Source organism: Nycticebus coucang, chromosome 21 (assembly GCF_027406575.1).
Source record: "Nycticebus coucang isolate mNycCou1 chromosome 21, mNycCou1.pri, whole genome shotgun sequence".
Lineage (NCBI taxonomy): Eukaryota > Metazoa > Chordata > Mammalia > Primates > Lorisidae > Nycticebus > Nycticebus coucang.
The window spans coordinates 45,062,838-45,078,499 of record NC_069800.1 but is presented as its reverse complement, the minus strand read 5'-3'; the positions used below and the strand labels follow the sequence as shown (position 1 = coordinate 45,078,499).

Genomic DNA, 15,662 nt, shown 5'->3' with positions numbered 1-15,662 from the left:
TGCCATTTGTAGAGGGGGTGATACTAGCAACTCCCACAGATGCTGCAAGGATACAGGAGAAAATCAAATCCCAGGAGGATTGTTATCAGCAGTGATAATACCCCAGGCCCAGCCTCCCGGGGTCAGTCTGAACTGTTACTTTGTTTCCTACCAGTGGTCAATGAGAATTACATAAATGTTGGCCCCTCCTTTAGCCCTTCTTTCACATGTTAGAGGGGAAGAAACTAAGGCTCAGAAATCCACATTACCTAAGATAGCAGAGGAGGGGAGTGAGAAGGTGGGGCTCAAAGAAAAAAAAATCCTTTCCTTGCCTCATGAAGCCAAATCTTGGGCAGTGAACATGTCCAGGATGGGCCCTTGCACTGGAGGAAGAAAATTCCTCTTAAATGGGCAGAGGAATTTTGTGCCAGCCATGCCAGGCTTTGTGGAGAGGCAGCCTCCATCACAGTTTAGAGTACAGGCTTGGAGTTAAGAAAACATTAACTCCAGATTTGGATCCTGCTTACGCCCCCTGATGGCTTTGTGACCTTGGGCAAGTCTCAGCTCTCCTCCAAGGCTCAGTTTTCTCCCTTGTGAAATGGGGAGAATATTGTCTATCTCAGCGGGGTATGGAGAGGCTGAGAGGGGACCATTTCCTGAGTGCCTGGCACAGGGTGAGCACCTGACCAGAGGGAGACCTCCCCTGCCTGACGCAGCTCTTTGCAGTTTACCAAGTGCTTGGGGGAAGAGATTATTGTCTCCATTTTAAGCACGTGGAAATTAAGTTCCAGGGAAGAGTGACCAGCATCAGATCTCAGGCCAGTGATGTGTCTCTTGCCCCAAACTGCTGGGGGCATTTGGCTGTTTGGCCCCCACAAAGCTGAGAGAACAGGGGTTGTGGGCTGTTTTCCCTCTCACTTCTGGATCTGCCACAGAACCTAGCCCAATGCCACAGGACCTAGCCCAATGCCACCTGACACTTGAAAATAACCTGCTCTGCCCATTCCCACTCAGACCCAGGCCTCCCTGGGGAACTTGTAGGCTCCATCACACCCACTTTGCCTCTATACCCATCTCCCCTTTCTATCCCTTTCTATCCTTGATTCCCATCAGCCCTCACCTGGCAGTTTCTGGAAATAAGGTTGCAGCATAGATGACACAGAATTGGTCACGACTTTGCAGATCTGGGGAGAACCAAAAAAGTGGTCAGTGAGGGTTTCCCAAAGTAGATGATGTCCTTTTGGAATAGTGGTCCAGATATGTTTGCTTTCCTTGAATGTTTTCTTGAAAATTACGTAGCCAGTCAGGTTTCCCTTTTCTCTTTGGCCACCAGGAAGCTCAGAGTCCAACATGTAACTTAGAAATAATAACTGTATGTGACTGCATGACCTACATGTCTGCATTCTATTTCTTAACCTTGTGTGGAACTTTCCTGATGGATATTTATGTTTTCTATTTTATAATGTGGGGTTGTTGTTGGTTGTTGGTCTTTCTTCTGTTTTATCTGTTTGTTTTTTGCCACCTGAGACCCTTTGTGGAATGAAGTGTTAAACAGACAAAGATGAGTTAGTCAATGGTTAGCCTTTGTTTATCTGTGCTTCTGGGAGCAGGGGTAGGCTTTCTGCTTAAGTCTGGGTGGGCACCCCACTTTTGCTGTATACGGTCAGGGAAGCCATTCCCTACTTCCTCCTGACCCTTCCCCCAACCCCAAGACTCAACAGTGGAATAAGCACTGGTCTGAGAAGACCTGGGTTGGGTCACAAGCTGACTTTGCCACTGAGGAAGTTACACCATTTACCTAGACCTCAGTTTTTTCATCTGTAAAATGGAACATGGCAGCTAATATTTCCCCTTTCACTTTCTCTTCTATAATGTGGTCTTGCCGCGCCCCATCAAGAGGTGGAGTCTGTGAGCTCTCCCCTAGAATAGGGCTTGGTGACTTGCTTCTCAGCCACGGAGCACAGCAGAAATAACACTGTCACTTCAGAGGCAAAGGCATAAAAGGCTGTGCATTTTCCACTTTGGTCTCTAGAAATGCTCCTTCTCTGGTCTCTCCCTCTGGGCACACAGTCAAATGCTGTGAGTAGCCCCAGCCCCATGAGGACCACAGTAGCAGTTCAGGGAAATAGTCCCAGCTGGGCTGAGGCTCCAAGACTTCCTAGCCCAGGCACCAGAGAGGTAAGAGAAGAACCTTCCAGAAGATGCTAACCATGAGCTTTTGAGATGAGGCCTGTCGTGGAGCAGAGGGAAGCTCTGCCATCCCTCCTAAGCCTGTTTGATGTCTCAATCCACAGATCCCATGAGCATTAAGTATAGTGGTTATTTTATGACTCCGAAGTTTGAGCTGCTTGTTGTAAAGAAATAGATGGCTGGAATATAGAATTGAAATTACAATCTTCCCTAACTAAGAATTTGGGGCTGGAATGAGCCCCTCCCTCGCCCTCCCCATGTTGCCCTCGCATGGCCTTCCCCTCATTAACTTCAGCATCTGCCCTTCTCTGCCAGGCAGCCCCTGGTGTGGGTGCCCTTTCTCCTGGAAACGCCCCCTCTTCTGTCCTTCCCCCATCTCTTCCCCAGGACTCTTTGTGGGATCTTCTTCCCCCACCCCTGCAAGTGTGGGAGCCCCTCCCTCCTTCTTGCGCCCTGTCCCTTCCACTCATGGACCCTCTCTGAGCCACTTCAGGCATGCGTGTCCCCCATGCAGATGCTGCCAGGGCCCACCCCAGTCCCTGATGTCCACCCCGGAGGTCACCTGCACCTGGGATGAACCGTTCTCTGCAAACCCCAGCTCTCTTCCCTGCCTGAAGACTTTCTCTGCTCAGAGCTCCAAGAAAAGCCTAGGGGGGTACACACCCCAGCTTCGGCACCCCTCTGGGACAGTTCTGAGGTGCATTCCCTGTGATTCTGTCAACTGAGCCCCGGGTGCCCACTCAGTACAGCTGCTTTTCCTGGCCCCTCCCCAGTCCTCCCATTACCTGGGGCCTCCTGATCAACTCCTTGTACCCCTATGTCAGCCTCTGCCTGGGGAGCCTGAGCCAAGGCACCTCCACTGCTCCCACACGTGGTCAGCACTAGTCCTTGCTTTGCAGCCCAGCAGCCCTCTCCTCTGAGCTCCAGCCTGGGGCCGCGCTGCCTCCTGAACAACTGTCCCTGGATGTCCCACATGTCCTACACATCCTGAACCCAGCTCCTCAGGTCCTCACTCTTCCTTGCAGTTCACCCCACCGTGCGTCCCTCTTCTCCTTCCCTACTGCCAATCAAGGTATTTTGCCCGAGGAAAGAGAGGCAGAAGGGGACGGTGCGGCATCGGCATGGACGCTGTGTGTGCACCTGAAATGGCTCAGGAAGGGCAGGAAGGGAGAGAAGGAGAGAATGAGGAAGGGAAGGAGAAAATCTGGTTTCCCTGGAGGTGTTTCTCTCACACAAGGCTCTGGAAGTTCTGAGACCCAGACTGTCATGCTCCAGGAACCTGTGTCTCTTCTTCAAATGGCCCAGGGGCTAGAGGGCAGCACAGCTGCTAGCTAGACCCCTGGGCTGCCCAAGGCATTGTCACCAGCCTTGCTTACCCTCGAGGGCCAACAGATGGCTCCAGACCACAGCAAATGGCAGCCTGGCTGGGAGCTCTTCCCTCCCGGCACACTGTGTGCAGACTCAGGCTCTCCCTTCCCGCAGGCACCCAGCCTGCACTCTGGATTCCTTCCCAGCTTGCTGCTTCACTGTTTCCTGCCCCTCCCAGCATCGCGACACATCATCCATTCACTCATTTAGACCAGTACTCTCATGGGGGCTAGAGAGGGGCCACTTTTAGGTGGTACTGAGAAACAATCGCTCTAATTGTTCCAGCTGTTCAATAGAGCTTAAGCCCCCTCTCATGCTGTTACTTGGTTATACAGACAGTTGAGCTGTGGGTGAGCACATTGCCTGCATTATTTCATGAGTCCTTCCACATCTTGGTGAAGAAGTTTTTGTGCCCCCATTTTATAGATGGTGAAACTGAGGTTCAAAAAGGTGGAATAGGGCAGTGTCTGTGGCTCAAGGAGTAGGGTGCTGGCCCCACATACGTGGCAGGTGGTGAGTTCAAACCTGGCCAAAAACTGCAAAAAAAAAAAGATGGAATAGGCTGGGGACCCATAACTCAGTGGTTAGGGCACCAGCCACATGCTCCAGGGCTGGTGGGTTCAACCTGGCCTGGGCCTGCTAAACAAACAAACAAACAGAAAAAAAAATAGCTAGGTGTTGTAGCAGGCACTTGTAGTCCCAGCTACTAAGGAGGCTGAGGCAAGAGAATTGCCTAAGCCCAAGTGTTTGAGGTTGCTGTGAGCTATGACGCCACAGCACTCTATTGAGGAAGGGAGTAACAAAATGGGACTCTGTCTCAATTTAAAAAAAGGAAGGAATAGGCTCGGTGCCTGTGGCTCAAGCTGCTAAGGCACCAGCCACATACCCTTGAGCTGGAGAGTTTGTATCTAGCCCTGGCCCACGAAACAACAGTGATGGCTACAACCAAAAAATACAGCTGGGCATTGTGGCGGGAGCCTGTAGTCCCAGCTACTTGGGAGGTGGAGGCAGGAGAATTGCTTGAGCCCAGGAGTTGGAGGTTGCTGTGAGCTGTGATGCCACAGCACTCTACCCAGGGTGACAGCTTGAGGTTCTGTCTCAGAAAAAAAAAAAGAAAGGGAATAATTTGCTCAACGTTCCACAGCTAGTTAGGCCTGGAGGCCAACACCAAAATCTAGGGATTCTGACCCTAAAACCCATTCTATAATCCAGTGTGCAGTGCATCTTGACAACTATGCATTGATTTTTCTCTTTTTTCACTTTTGACACCGTATCTTCAGCTAGATGGTTTCACTTGATGGATGTCTCCCTGCCAGCACTTTCAGAATCTTTGACCTTCCCACCTGGATGACTGCACATGCCACCTCAGTGGGCCTCCCTGCCCTGACTCGTGGCCCCTTCCATCCTGCCCATAGTGAACAGGGCAATTGTCCTGAAGCACAGATCTGGCCAGGTCAACCGCTCACCTAAAACCTTTAGTGCCTCCCCATTGCCTTCTGGAGAATGCCCAAGCTCATTTGCCCTTTGAGCTAGGTTCAGGTGATTCTTGGAAACTGATGGTTTATTAAAGGGAATTAGCCAAATGAATGGCCTCTTTTCTTAGCTAAGGAAGCTGGCTTGGGGATTTCAGGGTGTGGGCAGGGTTGGGGGGCACTGCCTTGGGCCTGTCTCTTATACTAGTTCCAGTCTCAAGGAACAGGCTACAATGAGTCCAGGCTTGCAGCTTCATCAATGGCATTTGTTCTGGGAGGGGAGCACCAGGAGGGGTCTGGGGTGGGTTGGGGAGGTGGAAGGAGCCAGCAAGGCTCTGAGGCTACCAGAGCTGTGGCAGGAGAGGGAGGGAAGGGCACTTCCTTAGCAGGAAAGAACGTCAGGGAAGGGCAGAGGGGGTCTGAGCAGGCATGGGTGAAAGTTTGGTGGGGGCGTGAGGGGCGACCGGTTCTTGATCCCTTGGTGGGCTCTTCAGTAAAATAGATGTGAACTGGTTTTGAGTGCAGGACTCCTTTGAGTTTCAAAGGCCTGTAGGGGCCTGGCCAGGCGAGGTGGCTCAAGCCTATAATCCTAGCACTCTGAGAGGCCAAGGCAGGTGGATTCTTGAGCTCAGGACCAACCTGAGCAAAAGCGAGACCTTGTCTCTACCAAAAATAGAAAAAAATTAGCCAGGCAGGGTGGCGGGCACCTGTAATCCCAGTTACTCAGGAGGCTGAGGTAGGAGGATCACTTGAATCTAGGAGTTTGAGGTTGCTGTGAGCTAGGCTGACAGTGCAGCACTTTAGCCTGGGGCAACAGAGTGAGACTCTGTCTCAAAAAATAAATAAATAAATAAATAAACCCAAAACCAAATAAAGGAAATCAAAGTGCTGTAAGGCCTGCTGCTGAGAGGTCTGTGGGAGAGCAGAAGTGTCCAGTGAGGGGAGCTGTGTGTGGTTACTGAAGGCCTCCTGCTCTGACCACGGACGAGCCCCCCCACTCCACCAGCCCTTCCTACCTCATTGTTAATGATGTCTCGGATTGAAGATTCAATTCTTTTGTGGAAGAGTTGGATCAGCCACCTGGAAGTTGACATGTAGGGACATATATGAGGCTCTCCAGATGTCCCTGGGCTGGACTCAGGAAGTGGCCTCATCTGGGAAGCCTTCCTCCCTCCTCCAAATAGACCTTGGCACCCTCGCCCCAGGGCTCCAGCTGCACACAACCCATTAAACACATCTCCCCCTACTTTAGTGACCTGTTTGTAAGGTTATTTCCTTATTAGCTGCAGGGCTGGCTGAGCCCCTGCCTGGGTCTCAGTTTCATCCCTCACCAACTCCTCCTTCTCTGCACACCAGCCATGCCAGCCTGCCTCATCCTGTTTCTGTGCTTCCTCACACCACAGTGCCTTTGCACATGCTGTTCCAGCTACTTAAAACACCCTGTCCCCAACATCTACCTAATTAACTCCCATTTATTCTTTTCATCCTAATTCAAATGTCATTTCATTAAGGAATAATTGGCTTGCCCCCAGACCGGGTCAGCTCCTCCTGTTCTGTGTGTCCCTAACACTTTGTTCCTCTTTTTCTCTGTTCTCATCTCCTTTTGTGATTCTGTGTGAGCCTTTTATTAATGCAACGATTTGGTTCATGGTTGTCTTACTCAATGGACCGGAACCTTTAAGGGAACAGAGCTATGTGGCTGAGTCTGGGGCCAGATAGGCTTAAATCTCACTAGCTATGAAAACTGAGAGTATTTTCTGTCCTCTCTGTGCCTTGGTTTTTTTCTCCTGAAAACGGAGTAACACGACACCACTCTCAGAAACTCATCATGTGATTCGAAGGAGATCTGCCTGTGTTCAAAACAGCACTAGGCACGTGGTAAGCCTCTCACCAATGTTAGCTATTACTAAGTTTTTACTGATCGCTGCGTGTTGCATAACTGCCTTTCAGTAGATTTTTCCTAAATGGATGAATGAATGACGCCTACAGATTTGTGGCCCGAATATAATTGAGTGCATAAAGTACATAGCACAAGCCTGGGGCATACAAATGCCCAGTAAAATCTGCCAAATACACATTGAATGAACAAATTAGGCCTTGAGACAGGGACAGTGTCTGCTTCACCTATGGGTCCCACTCCCGAGGCCTCTGCAGGAGGCCTGGCAGGGAGGTGGCACTCTGGATGTTTTCTGGACACAAGCATGATTAGGAGAGTTCTTCCTTTGGTCCCTCCTCCCGACCACCGCCCCAGAAGGTCATACCCCAGCTTGCTGCCTGAAATGTGCACTTTGACACTGTCGATGGTGTTGTTGCAGCCAGAGCAGGTGATGGTGGGTTTGCCTAAGACAGGGTCACTGCCCAGCTTCAGATCAGCAGAAATGGAGATGCCGTCTATGTTCAGGTCAAAATTGCCACTGGTTTTCCTAAAGGAAGACAAAGGACAGTGGCGTAGAGCAAAGCAATCCCTTTCCTCCCTGCTGCTATGCCAACTTCACACCAATGCTGGAAGGTAGGTTTCACTGCTATCCCCACGACAGAGTGAGCAGGTGGTGTGTAGAGGGAGGAGGCAGCTTGTCCAAGGTCACACAGCAGCTGACTGGTAAAGGCAGGATTCCAACCTGGAGTCTGAACCCGTGTCTACCTGGTAGAACCCTGCTCTTAACCACTGACTTGGGCACTGCCCTTGCTGTGTGGCTTTGGGCATGTTTCTTACCAAGTCTGAGCTTCTCTTTCCTCACTGAGACTCTGAATCGGCAGTTTTGTTGTTGCACATCTCAGCTTTGTTACTAAAAGGCTGAGTGTTTGAAGCCAAGGACTTCAATGAATTAATGCCTCCATTAATTAATTAATAAGGTTAATGACTTCTCCCTCAGGGATGAAATGCATTTTGGAAAAGGCAGTGGACATGAATGTAATTTGTCAACTCTTCTATAAGTCTTATTATTTTTTATGGTGCAATCAATATGTAAAATGACAAACATCAAAGAGCCCAGGTAGAGAATTAGGCCATTCTTTTTTTTTTTTTTTTTTTCAGTTTTTGGCCGGGGCTGGGTTTGAACCTGCCACCTTTGGCATATGGGGCCGGTGCCCTACTCCTTTGAGCCACAGGTGCTTCCTGAGAATTAGGCAATTCTCATTGTGGGGAGCAGACAAACCCAGCAGCCCTTGTGAGGGAGGGCAGGCTCACCCAAGGTGGCTTCTCTTCCCTTTTCTCTCTAGATTCCCCATAAAGGAGACTTTCCTCATGGGACTGGTCAATCTAAGCCACTGTTGCTATTCTGCAAAGTCACCGAGTGAGAGGCAGATGATCAGATGATCAGGGTTGTAGTTTGGATGAGTTGCCCCAATTTTCACCTCTCTGTGCACCCATATCCTTGCTACCACCTATCATGGGGGTGGGCGTTCCCTTGCTATTGATTTTGGGCTTGGCTACATGATATGATTTGGTCAATGGCATATGAGTTCTGAGCCTAGGCCTTCAGAGAACCTGCATGCTCCTGCCTTCCCTTTTTGCACTTTGGTATCACCAAGAACATACTCTGGGAAGCCCATTGGTCCACAAAGGAGGAGGAGGCACATGAGGACCTGAGCCGCCAGCTGAACCCAACCTGGATCAGCTGAAACCCGGCTGACAAGCAGATACATAGGTGACCATTGGTGATCATATATATGATTATTGTTTTGGTGTTTTGTTTTTTTTTTGAGACAGTCTCACTCTGTTGCCCTGAGTAGAGTGCTGTGGTGTCAAAGCTCACAGCAACCTCAAATTCTTGGGCTTGAACAATCCTCCTGCCCCAGCCTCCCAAGTAGCTGGGACACTCTCAGTGTAGTGGTGGTGTAGTGTGCCACTACACCTGGCTATTTTTAGTAGAGACAGAGTCTTGCTCTTCCTCAGGCTGGTCTCTGAACTCCTGAGTTCAGGCAATCTACCCACCTCGGCCTCCCATAGTACTAGTATTATAAGCATGAAAGGAACCTGGCCTTTATGATTGTTGGGTTTTTTGTTTGTTTGTTTTTGAGACAGAGCCTCAAGCTGTCACCCTGGGTAGAGTGCTGTGGCATCACAGCTCACAGCAATCTCCAACTCCTGGGCTCAAGCGATTCTCCTGCCTCCGCCTCCCAAGTAGCTGAGATTATAGGTGCCTGCCACAACGCCCAGCTATTTTTTGGTTGCAGCCATCATTGTTGTTTGGCAGGCCCAGGCCGGATTCGAACCCATCAGGTCAGGTGTATGTGGATAGTGCCTTAGCAGCTTGAGCCACAAGTGCCGAGCCATGATTGTTGATTTAAGCCACAGGAGTTTGGGATGGTTTGTTTTAGTCAGCAAAAGCTAACTGATACAAAGAATACATGAAAGGTTCAGTTACCTTTCCACCCTAAACACATGCACCAACATAGCCTTGCCCGTGTCCTATGAGAGGTGGACAAATGCTCAGCTAGCAACTAGCATTATGTTGAATCTTCTTATATGACAAAATTTTATAGAAACCCTATGATGACATGTAGCGATGGATAAGGGGAAAACTGGAAATTTCTGAGACCCTGGCTCTTATCTCTCCCAAATTCAGCAAGATTACACTCAATATACCCCAAACATGGAAACGTACACGATACTCTTCCGTGCCTTCCATTTTCCGCTCATCCTGACACTGGAGTTGCTGATGGAGAGTTTCAGGCCCACCCTGGGCACCAGTCTTATCTGGGAACTGGGAAGCTGGAAGCCACGGATATCCATACTGCAAAAGAGGAATGCTCAGTCAGCCTCCTGGGTGTCCACACGAAGGCTCCGTTAATGGTTAAAGCAGACTCATCCTCCCACCCTACCCTGTCCTTCACCCATACAATGGAAGGGGAGTCCAAAGCTATGACTATAGTGTTTGGCAAATATGTGGGCACTTGGGCCTTGAAGTCAGACAAATCTGCATTTGAATCCTGTTTCTCAATACACTATTGTATTAGCCTAGGCATATCATTGAATTACCCTGAACCCCAGTGTCCTCATCTGTAAAATCGGCACAATAATCACTACGTCCCAGGATTTGTGGCAGGAAGTTTATCTCCTCGACTATAAACTCTGCACACGAGTGGGATGTGTCTGTCTTTTTTCACTATTGTAGCTTCAGAACCTGCTGTGGCAGACACACAGAAGGTGCTCAAGATAATCTGTTGAATGAATGGATTCTGTAAAGGATATTTATGGGTTTTCTTTCCAGCACCCACATCTCTTTCATGTAACAGAACTGCTATTTCATTTGGGGGAGCCTCTCCCCACAACTGTTCCATACCACTCCAAAGAAAGTTGATGTCCCCTCTGTCTTCAGAGTGTGGAGCTTGTGACTTAGGCTGAGCCAGCTAATGTAGTCTATTCCCTCAGCCACAGTGACTGGCTCAGGAGTGTGTAAATCTTAAGGTTTTTTCTTGAGGTGCAAGGAGAAGGTATTCTACTTCCATGGACTGGGAGTGCTGAGATCAAGGCCGGGAGCCATCTTGCCTCTGGAGGGGAGAATGGGCCTGAGAATTGGGCCTGTCCAAGGATGCTGAGAGGTGGCAAGAGAGAAACAGGCTCCAATGACATCGGAGCCCATTTTAAGCTGAATGAGAATCTAGACTAGTCCAGAGACTTTTAAGGCATGTGGGCCACTAAATTCTGGCTTAGGACATTTTGCACTAGATTTTCTGTCCTTGAACACCCCCCTCCCCCATTCTAATTGATACATGGGCCTGGTGCAGAATTTTTCTGTATCCCCTGGGAGGTCATGGTGGGTGCAGGAAAGACATTTTTTGTGACTTTCACCGTCCTTAGCTTGGGGGCTTAGATACCCTTGGTTTGGAGAAAATACTGGCTCCGGGATCCTAAACTCTGAAAGCGGCAGAGTTTGTGGCTCTGTGATTCTAGATGTTGGGGGCCCCAGAACACTGCAAGTTCAGTATATTAAGGGACAGGCCTCACCTGTAGAAGTTATAATGCCCTTTCCCCAAATGCTTGATTTGAAACTTTCCTGCGTAATCTGGAATCTTGATTCTTTCCAATTCCTTCTGTAGCACGGCCATTCCCTGCTGGCAGACTGAAGGGGAGAAAACAGGGGATGATGGTCAGAGGCAGAGCTGGTCAGCCCAGGCCAGTAGGGCAGGGCCGGCTGTGGACACGTGGCCCCCATCCATAACACAGACAGTGGGACTGGGTGGGTCCCAAACAGGGGTCAGTTAAGGTTTCCTACAAAAGAGTCAGAGAGTAACTGTTTTTAGCTTGGTGGGTCACACTGTTTCTGTCACTGCACGAAAGCAGCCACAGACAACACATGAACAGGTGAATGTGCCTATGTTCCAATAATAATGTTATTTATGTACACTGAAGTTTGAATTTCCTATAAATTTCACATGTGAGATACTGTTCTTCCTTTGATTCTTTTCAATCATTTAAAGGTATAAAAACCACTCCTGGCTCATCAGGCAAGCAAAGATGTGTGGCAGGCCAGATTTGGCCTGTGGGCTGTAGTTTTCTGATCTCTGATTTAAACCATCATCCCCTAGACACCCCTTGCAACATGTGTCCTGCAAGTATTTATTGAATACCCACTTTGTTGCCTGCTCTATGCTATGTCCCCAAAACCACCTCACCTCTGATTTTTGGACTGGCACCACAGGACCTTTGCATGTGCTATTCTTGCTGCCTAGGAAACTCTTCCCTCCCATATTCACCTGGTCAACTTCTGGTCACCTCGATCATCACTTCCTCTGGGAGTCTCCCCTGACCTAGCAGACTAGGATAGGCCCCTTGGTTATCATTCTCAGAATGTCATAGAAGTCCCCTTTGGAGCCTGTAGTCCCATTTGCAATTATACTTTTAGTCACATGACTCTGATTAATGTCTCTCTTACCAGATGGAAGCCCCCTAAACCCACCCCAAGGTCAGCAGCAATGTCAGTTTTATTTACTAATGTGTCCCCTACTGTTTCCATAGTTCCTGGCACTTAGAAACTGTCTAATATTTGTTGGGTAAATACATAAATAAACACCTCCCTGGCAGGAATTCTACCAGCAGTTGTTACGTGGCTAACAGACCATTAAAAGTTAAATGCATCACTTGAGAAGGAGTTAGTACTAAGATAACAGAGCTCCAGCTTTGTGTTTTCCAAAATCCAGTTAGGAAAAAACAATAATGAAATAATAAATTTGTTCAAGCTCTTATTCTGTGCCAGGCACTGTTCTACGCTATATATGTGAATTAAGTTGTTGAATCTTAACAACCTTAGGAAATAGGTCTTGTCACTACCCCGTTTCACAGATGAGGAAGCTGAGGCTCAGAAGTCAAGGGCCCCTGCTCAAAGCCACATAGCTGACAAGTGGTGGAGGTGGGATTTGAAACCAGGCTTTCTGACTCTAGAGCCCATGCCCTGGGGTAGGCCATCTAAGGGGTTAAAAGTAAACAATGGTCACTGCTGGAGGGGAAGGACAATGTGGGGTGGCCAGGATCTGTAAGTCGGTTGGGCCAGGCCTTGAAGGGTCTCAAATGGCAGCTTCTGAAGGCACTAAGGAGCCAATGGTGGTATTAGCGGGCAGCAGAGGGGGATGAACAGATTTGCTGCATTTCAAAAACTCACTCTGATTGCAACATGGAGCACGAATAGAGGGGGAAACCGAGGCTGCTCTGACAGAGCAGGAGTTAAGGCCCTTGGCTGAGCCTCTGCTCCCAGGAAATCATCAGGGCCACCCCAGCTCTGGGTTTGGAGCAAAGGCACACTCCTTCCTCCCAGCTCACATGGGGCCTTCTGTCCACACTCCAGGATTCAGAGATGTTCTGCCTGGGCTAGGCTAGGAATTCAGGGGTCCTGTCCTGTTCCCCAGGAATATACCAGCCAGTGAGGATCTGCCTTCCTCTTGGTCTGTTTTCTCTAGGGCTGGAGCATCACCTGCTGTCCTGCAGGTCATCTCTCTGCCACCAGGAGGCAGCATTATGCAGTCTGTGCTGAGCATCAGCATCAAGTCCAGCCTGCCCAGTTCTCATGTGTGAATATTGATAGTCCCAGTATGTCCTGTCCAGGGTTGAAGTGAGGATAAATGAGATCTTGTGTGTAAAGCTCCAAAGCACAGTGCCTTGGCACAGGTCCCAGCAGATCCCACAGGCTATTCTGTGTCACTTTGTCTTGTCTGGACCCAGATGAGTGGCCTAGGTGGACACCCCTGGGTCACCTGGTGGAGTACAGCACACAGTATGGCTACCAGCCCCTGCACTGGGGACAGCATGGAGGAGGACCTTCCCCACACTTTCCTTCCCTCTGCTCAGCCGCCTCAGCCCCTGGAGGCAAATGGCAAGGTTGAGAGTCAGCTTTGGAGAGAGAAGGGCCTTAGAAGCCTGCGGTGTGCATTGGGTAGGGAGAAGAATGGGGCCATGAGGACCCTTGGTGGTCTGAGCACTGGGCTTGAAGTCCTCGAAAGACCCATGCTCTGCCACTTCCCAGCCCTGTGATCTTGGGCAGCTCCAACCTCACCATCTTCATATGTAAACCAGGGGTAAAGGGGACCTATTTTGCAGAACTGTGAGCATGCCAGGTCTTGGATCTGAAGGGTTGCATACAGTAAGTGCTCAATAAGTGCTCTTTGGGAATGGGAGAGGAGGGAAGGAAGGTATCCAATTACCGTAGTCCAGGCCCTTCTGGGAGATCCTGGCCACAGCGCCAGGGTTGGTAGCTGCTGTCATGGCTGTGCCCACGGCGGCCAGCACCACCAGGAGTGCCCGTCTCGGCGTGTTGTCAGGGCCCCTGGCCATGTCCTCCCTAGTCCTCCACAGCTGCCAAAACCTCAAGGCCTTGGAGGGGAACCAGGAACCTATAAAGAAGCCAGCTGGGGAAATGCAAGTCAGTAGAATGTGGAAAGGAGGAAGGAACCAGGTCGGGGGGAGGGGGGAGGGCAGCTGTGGTTCTCCTTCTTGGTAGGGGCCCCAAGGCAGCCAGAAGTGGAGTCTGGAAGCCTCACAAGTGTGAGTGTGTGTGTTGGTTCCCCTCCCTAAGCACCCCCATCTGAGCCCCTACCCAAATCCCCCCATCTGAGGAGTTAAAGCTGGGTGGTAGGTACATGTGGGTTCATTACACTTTTCTACTTTTGATTTCTTTAGTTTTTCCATAGTAGTAAAACATCAAAGAAAACAGACCTTTTACCATTTTCTTGTCCTGAGACAATAATGTTTACAATTTTGGAGTCTAGTATTTTGACTGTGTCTTTAAATCTCAGCTTTTCCCCTCTGTAGTGGTCTGACCTTACACAAGGCCCTAATCTCTCTGAACCTCAGTTTCCTCTTCTGCAGAGTGGGGAAAAGAATAGTTCTTCCCCCCCCCCCCATGATTGTAAGGACAGAAGGAGCTTTAAACCATGCAAAGCGTTTGGCACAATGCCCCTGCTTACACTATTTCAAAAGTAATCCATCACGTTCATTGGCCAAAATTTGGGAAAGAAACAAGAATAAGAATTACATGTGATCCCCTCTTTCAGAGGCAAGACAATGCCAATGCCTGTTTTAGAGTATTTCTCTCCCTCTCTGCCTTTTGTTGGTAAGAGTAGTGAGATAATCTGTGTGTATTTGTCTTTCAACAAATGGATATGGAATCGCACAGGTCAGTTTTGTAAGTTTCCTTTTTTTCATAAATGATATGTAGCAATGTTCTCCCCAGCAATAAATATTTCATTGTTTCCTCATCCTACAGTCTTCTTAACCAAGAATCTCTTATACATTTTGACCCCTTCCTTGAAGACGGTCAGAGCCCAGGGCTCCATGAGAAGTCTTCTTCCCATAGCCATCCAGCAAGTTGCTAGCAGAGTTGGGATCAAAACACAGTCCACCAGGTGCACCCTGCACCAGCCTGAGTCATTTTCAACCCCCAGCCCAGCTTTCCAGACAGGTTCCTATCTCAACCCCCAGCCCAGCTTTCCAGGCAGGTCTCTGTCTGCTCAGGCCTCTTTCCCTCCCTCTGCAGCAGCCTCAGGCCTTGGGTGGGCAGACACCCCGCTGGGCAGCCTGCTAGGTCTCCATGGTGATGAGAGGAAGGGCAGGGCTGTGGCGAGGCAGTGGACTCCTCTCCTGCTGGGTCCCCATCAGCCCCCTGGTGCCTTGTCTCTCAGACTCTGATGTTATGAAAGTCTAATGAAGCCTGCTGAGGCGGGAGGACTGGGACCTTCTGAAGTTTTATTTTCTTCCTCTTTTCAGTTGGTTCTAAAAGGATCTCCCTCCCTGCTCCCCACCGAAACAATCAGAATGTTGGTTTGCTTAAGAATGAAACCAGTGGCCATGTATAGAGTGCCTACTATGTGCCAGATGCTTTACAGGTACCATTTCCCAGCCTAAGAACAACCTAAGAGGGAGAGCTGAATCTTCCCTGTTGTGGAGATGAGGAAACTGAGTTACAGAGCGATCACTGTCACGGTCATTGTGCCTTTTATGGAGTGAAGACTTTTCCCCCTACCTGGGCAGCTTCCAGGAAGTCTTGTCACCTTAGACTCTCACCCCAGCTCTACCTTCCTCCAAGCAACGGGAGACCCCAGACTCCAACATCTGCATCTGTACATGGGAGATAGCGCTGAGTAGCAGCCAGCATAGATTGATGACTTGTTGTCAAGTTAGATTTTTGAAAAATTACCTTGCTCATTTTTGAACTCCTCCAG

At 49.5% G+C, this 15,662-nt stretch overlaps 1 protein-coding gene across 2 annotated transcripts in view; it reads right to left on the bottom strand.

Annotated features, from left to right (window-relative positions):
- The window catches only part of BPI (bactericidal permeability increasing protein), a 29,072-nt gene extending 15,260 nt beyond the window's left edge, over nt 1–13,812 (bottom strand). For both annotated transcript variants that reach the window (XM_053574835.1, XM_053574836.1), the window contains exons 1-6: nt 13,647–13,812; nt 10,960–11,074; nt 9,617–9,745; nt 7,271–7,432; nt 6,026–6,089; nt 1,100–1,163 (exon numbers count right to left, since the gene is read on the bottom strand). In XM_053574835.1, the coding sequence (XP_053430810.1) occupies nt 1,100–1,163; nt 6,026–6,089; nt 7,271–7,432; nt 9,617–9,745; nt 10,960–11,074; nt 13,647–13,776 (664 nt within the window). In that variant the 5' untranslated portion in view covers nt 13,777–13,812. The remainder of the gene's footprint in view (nt 1–1,099; nt 1,164–6,025; nt 6,090–7,270; nt 7,433–9,616; nt 9,746–10,959; nt 11,075–13,646) is intronic.
- Nucleotides 13,813–15,662: the final 1,850 nt, after the last annotated feature.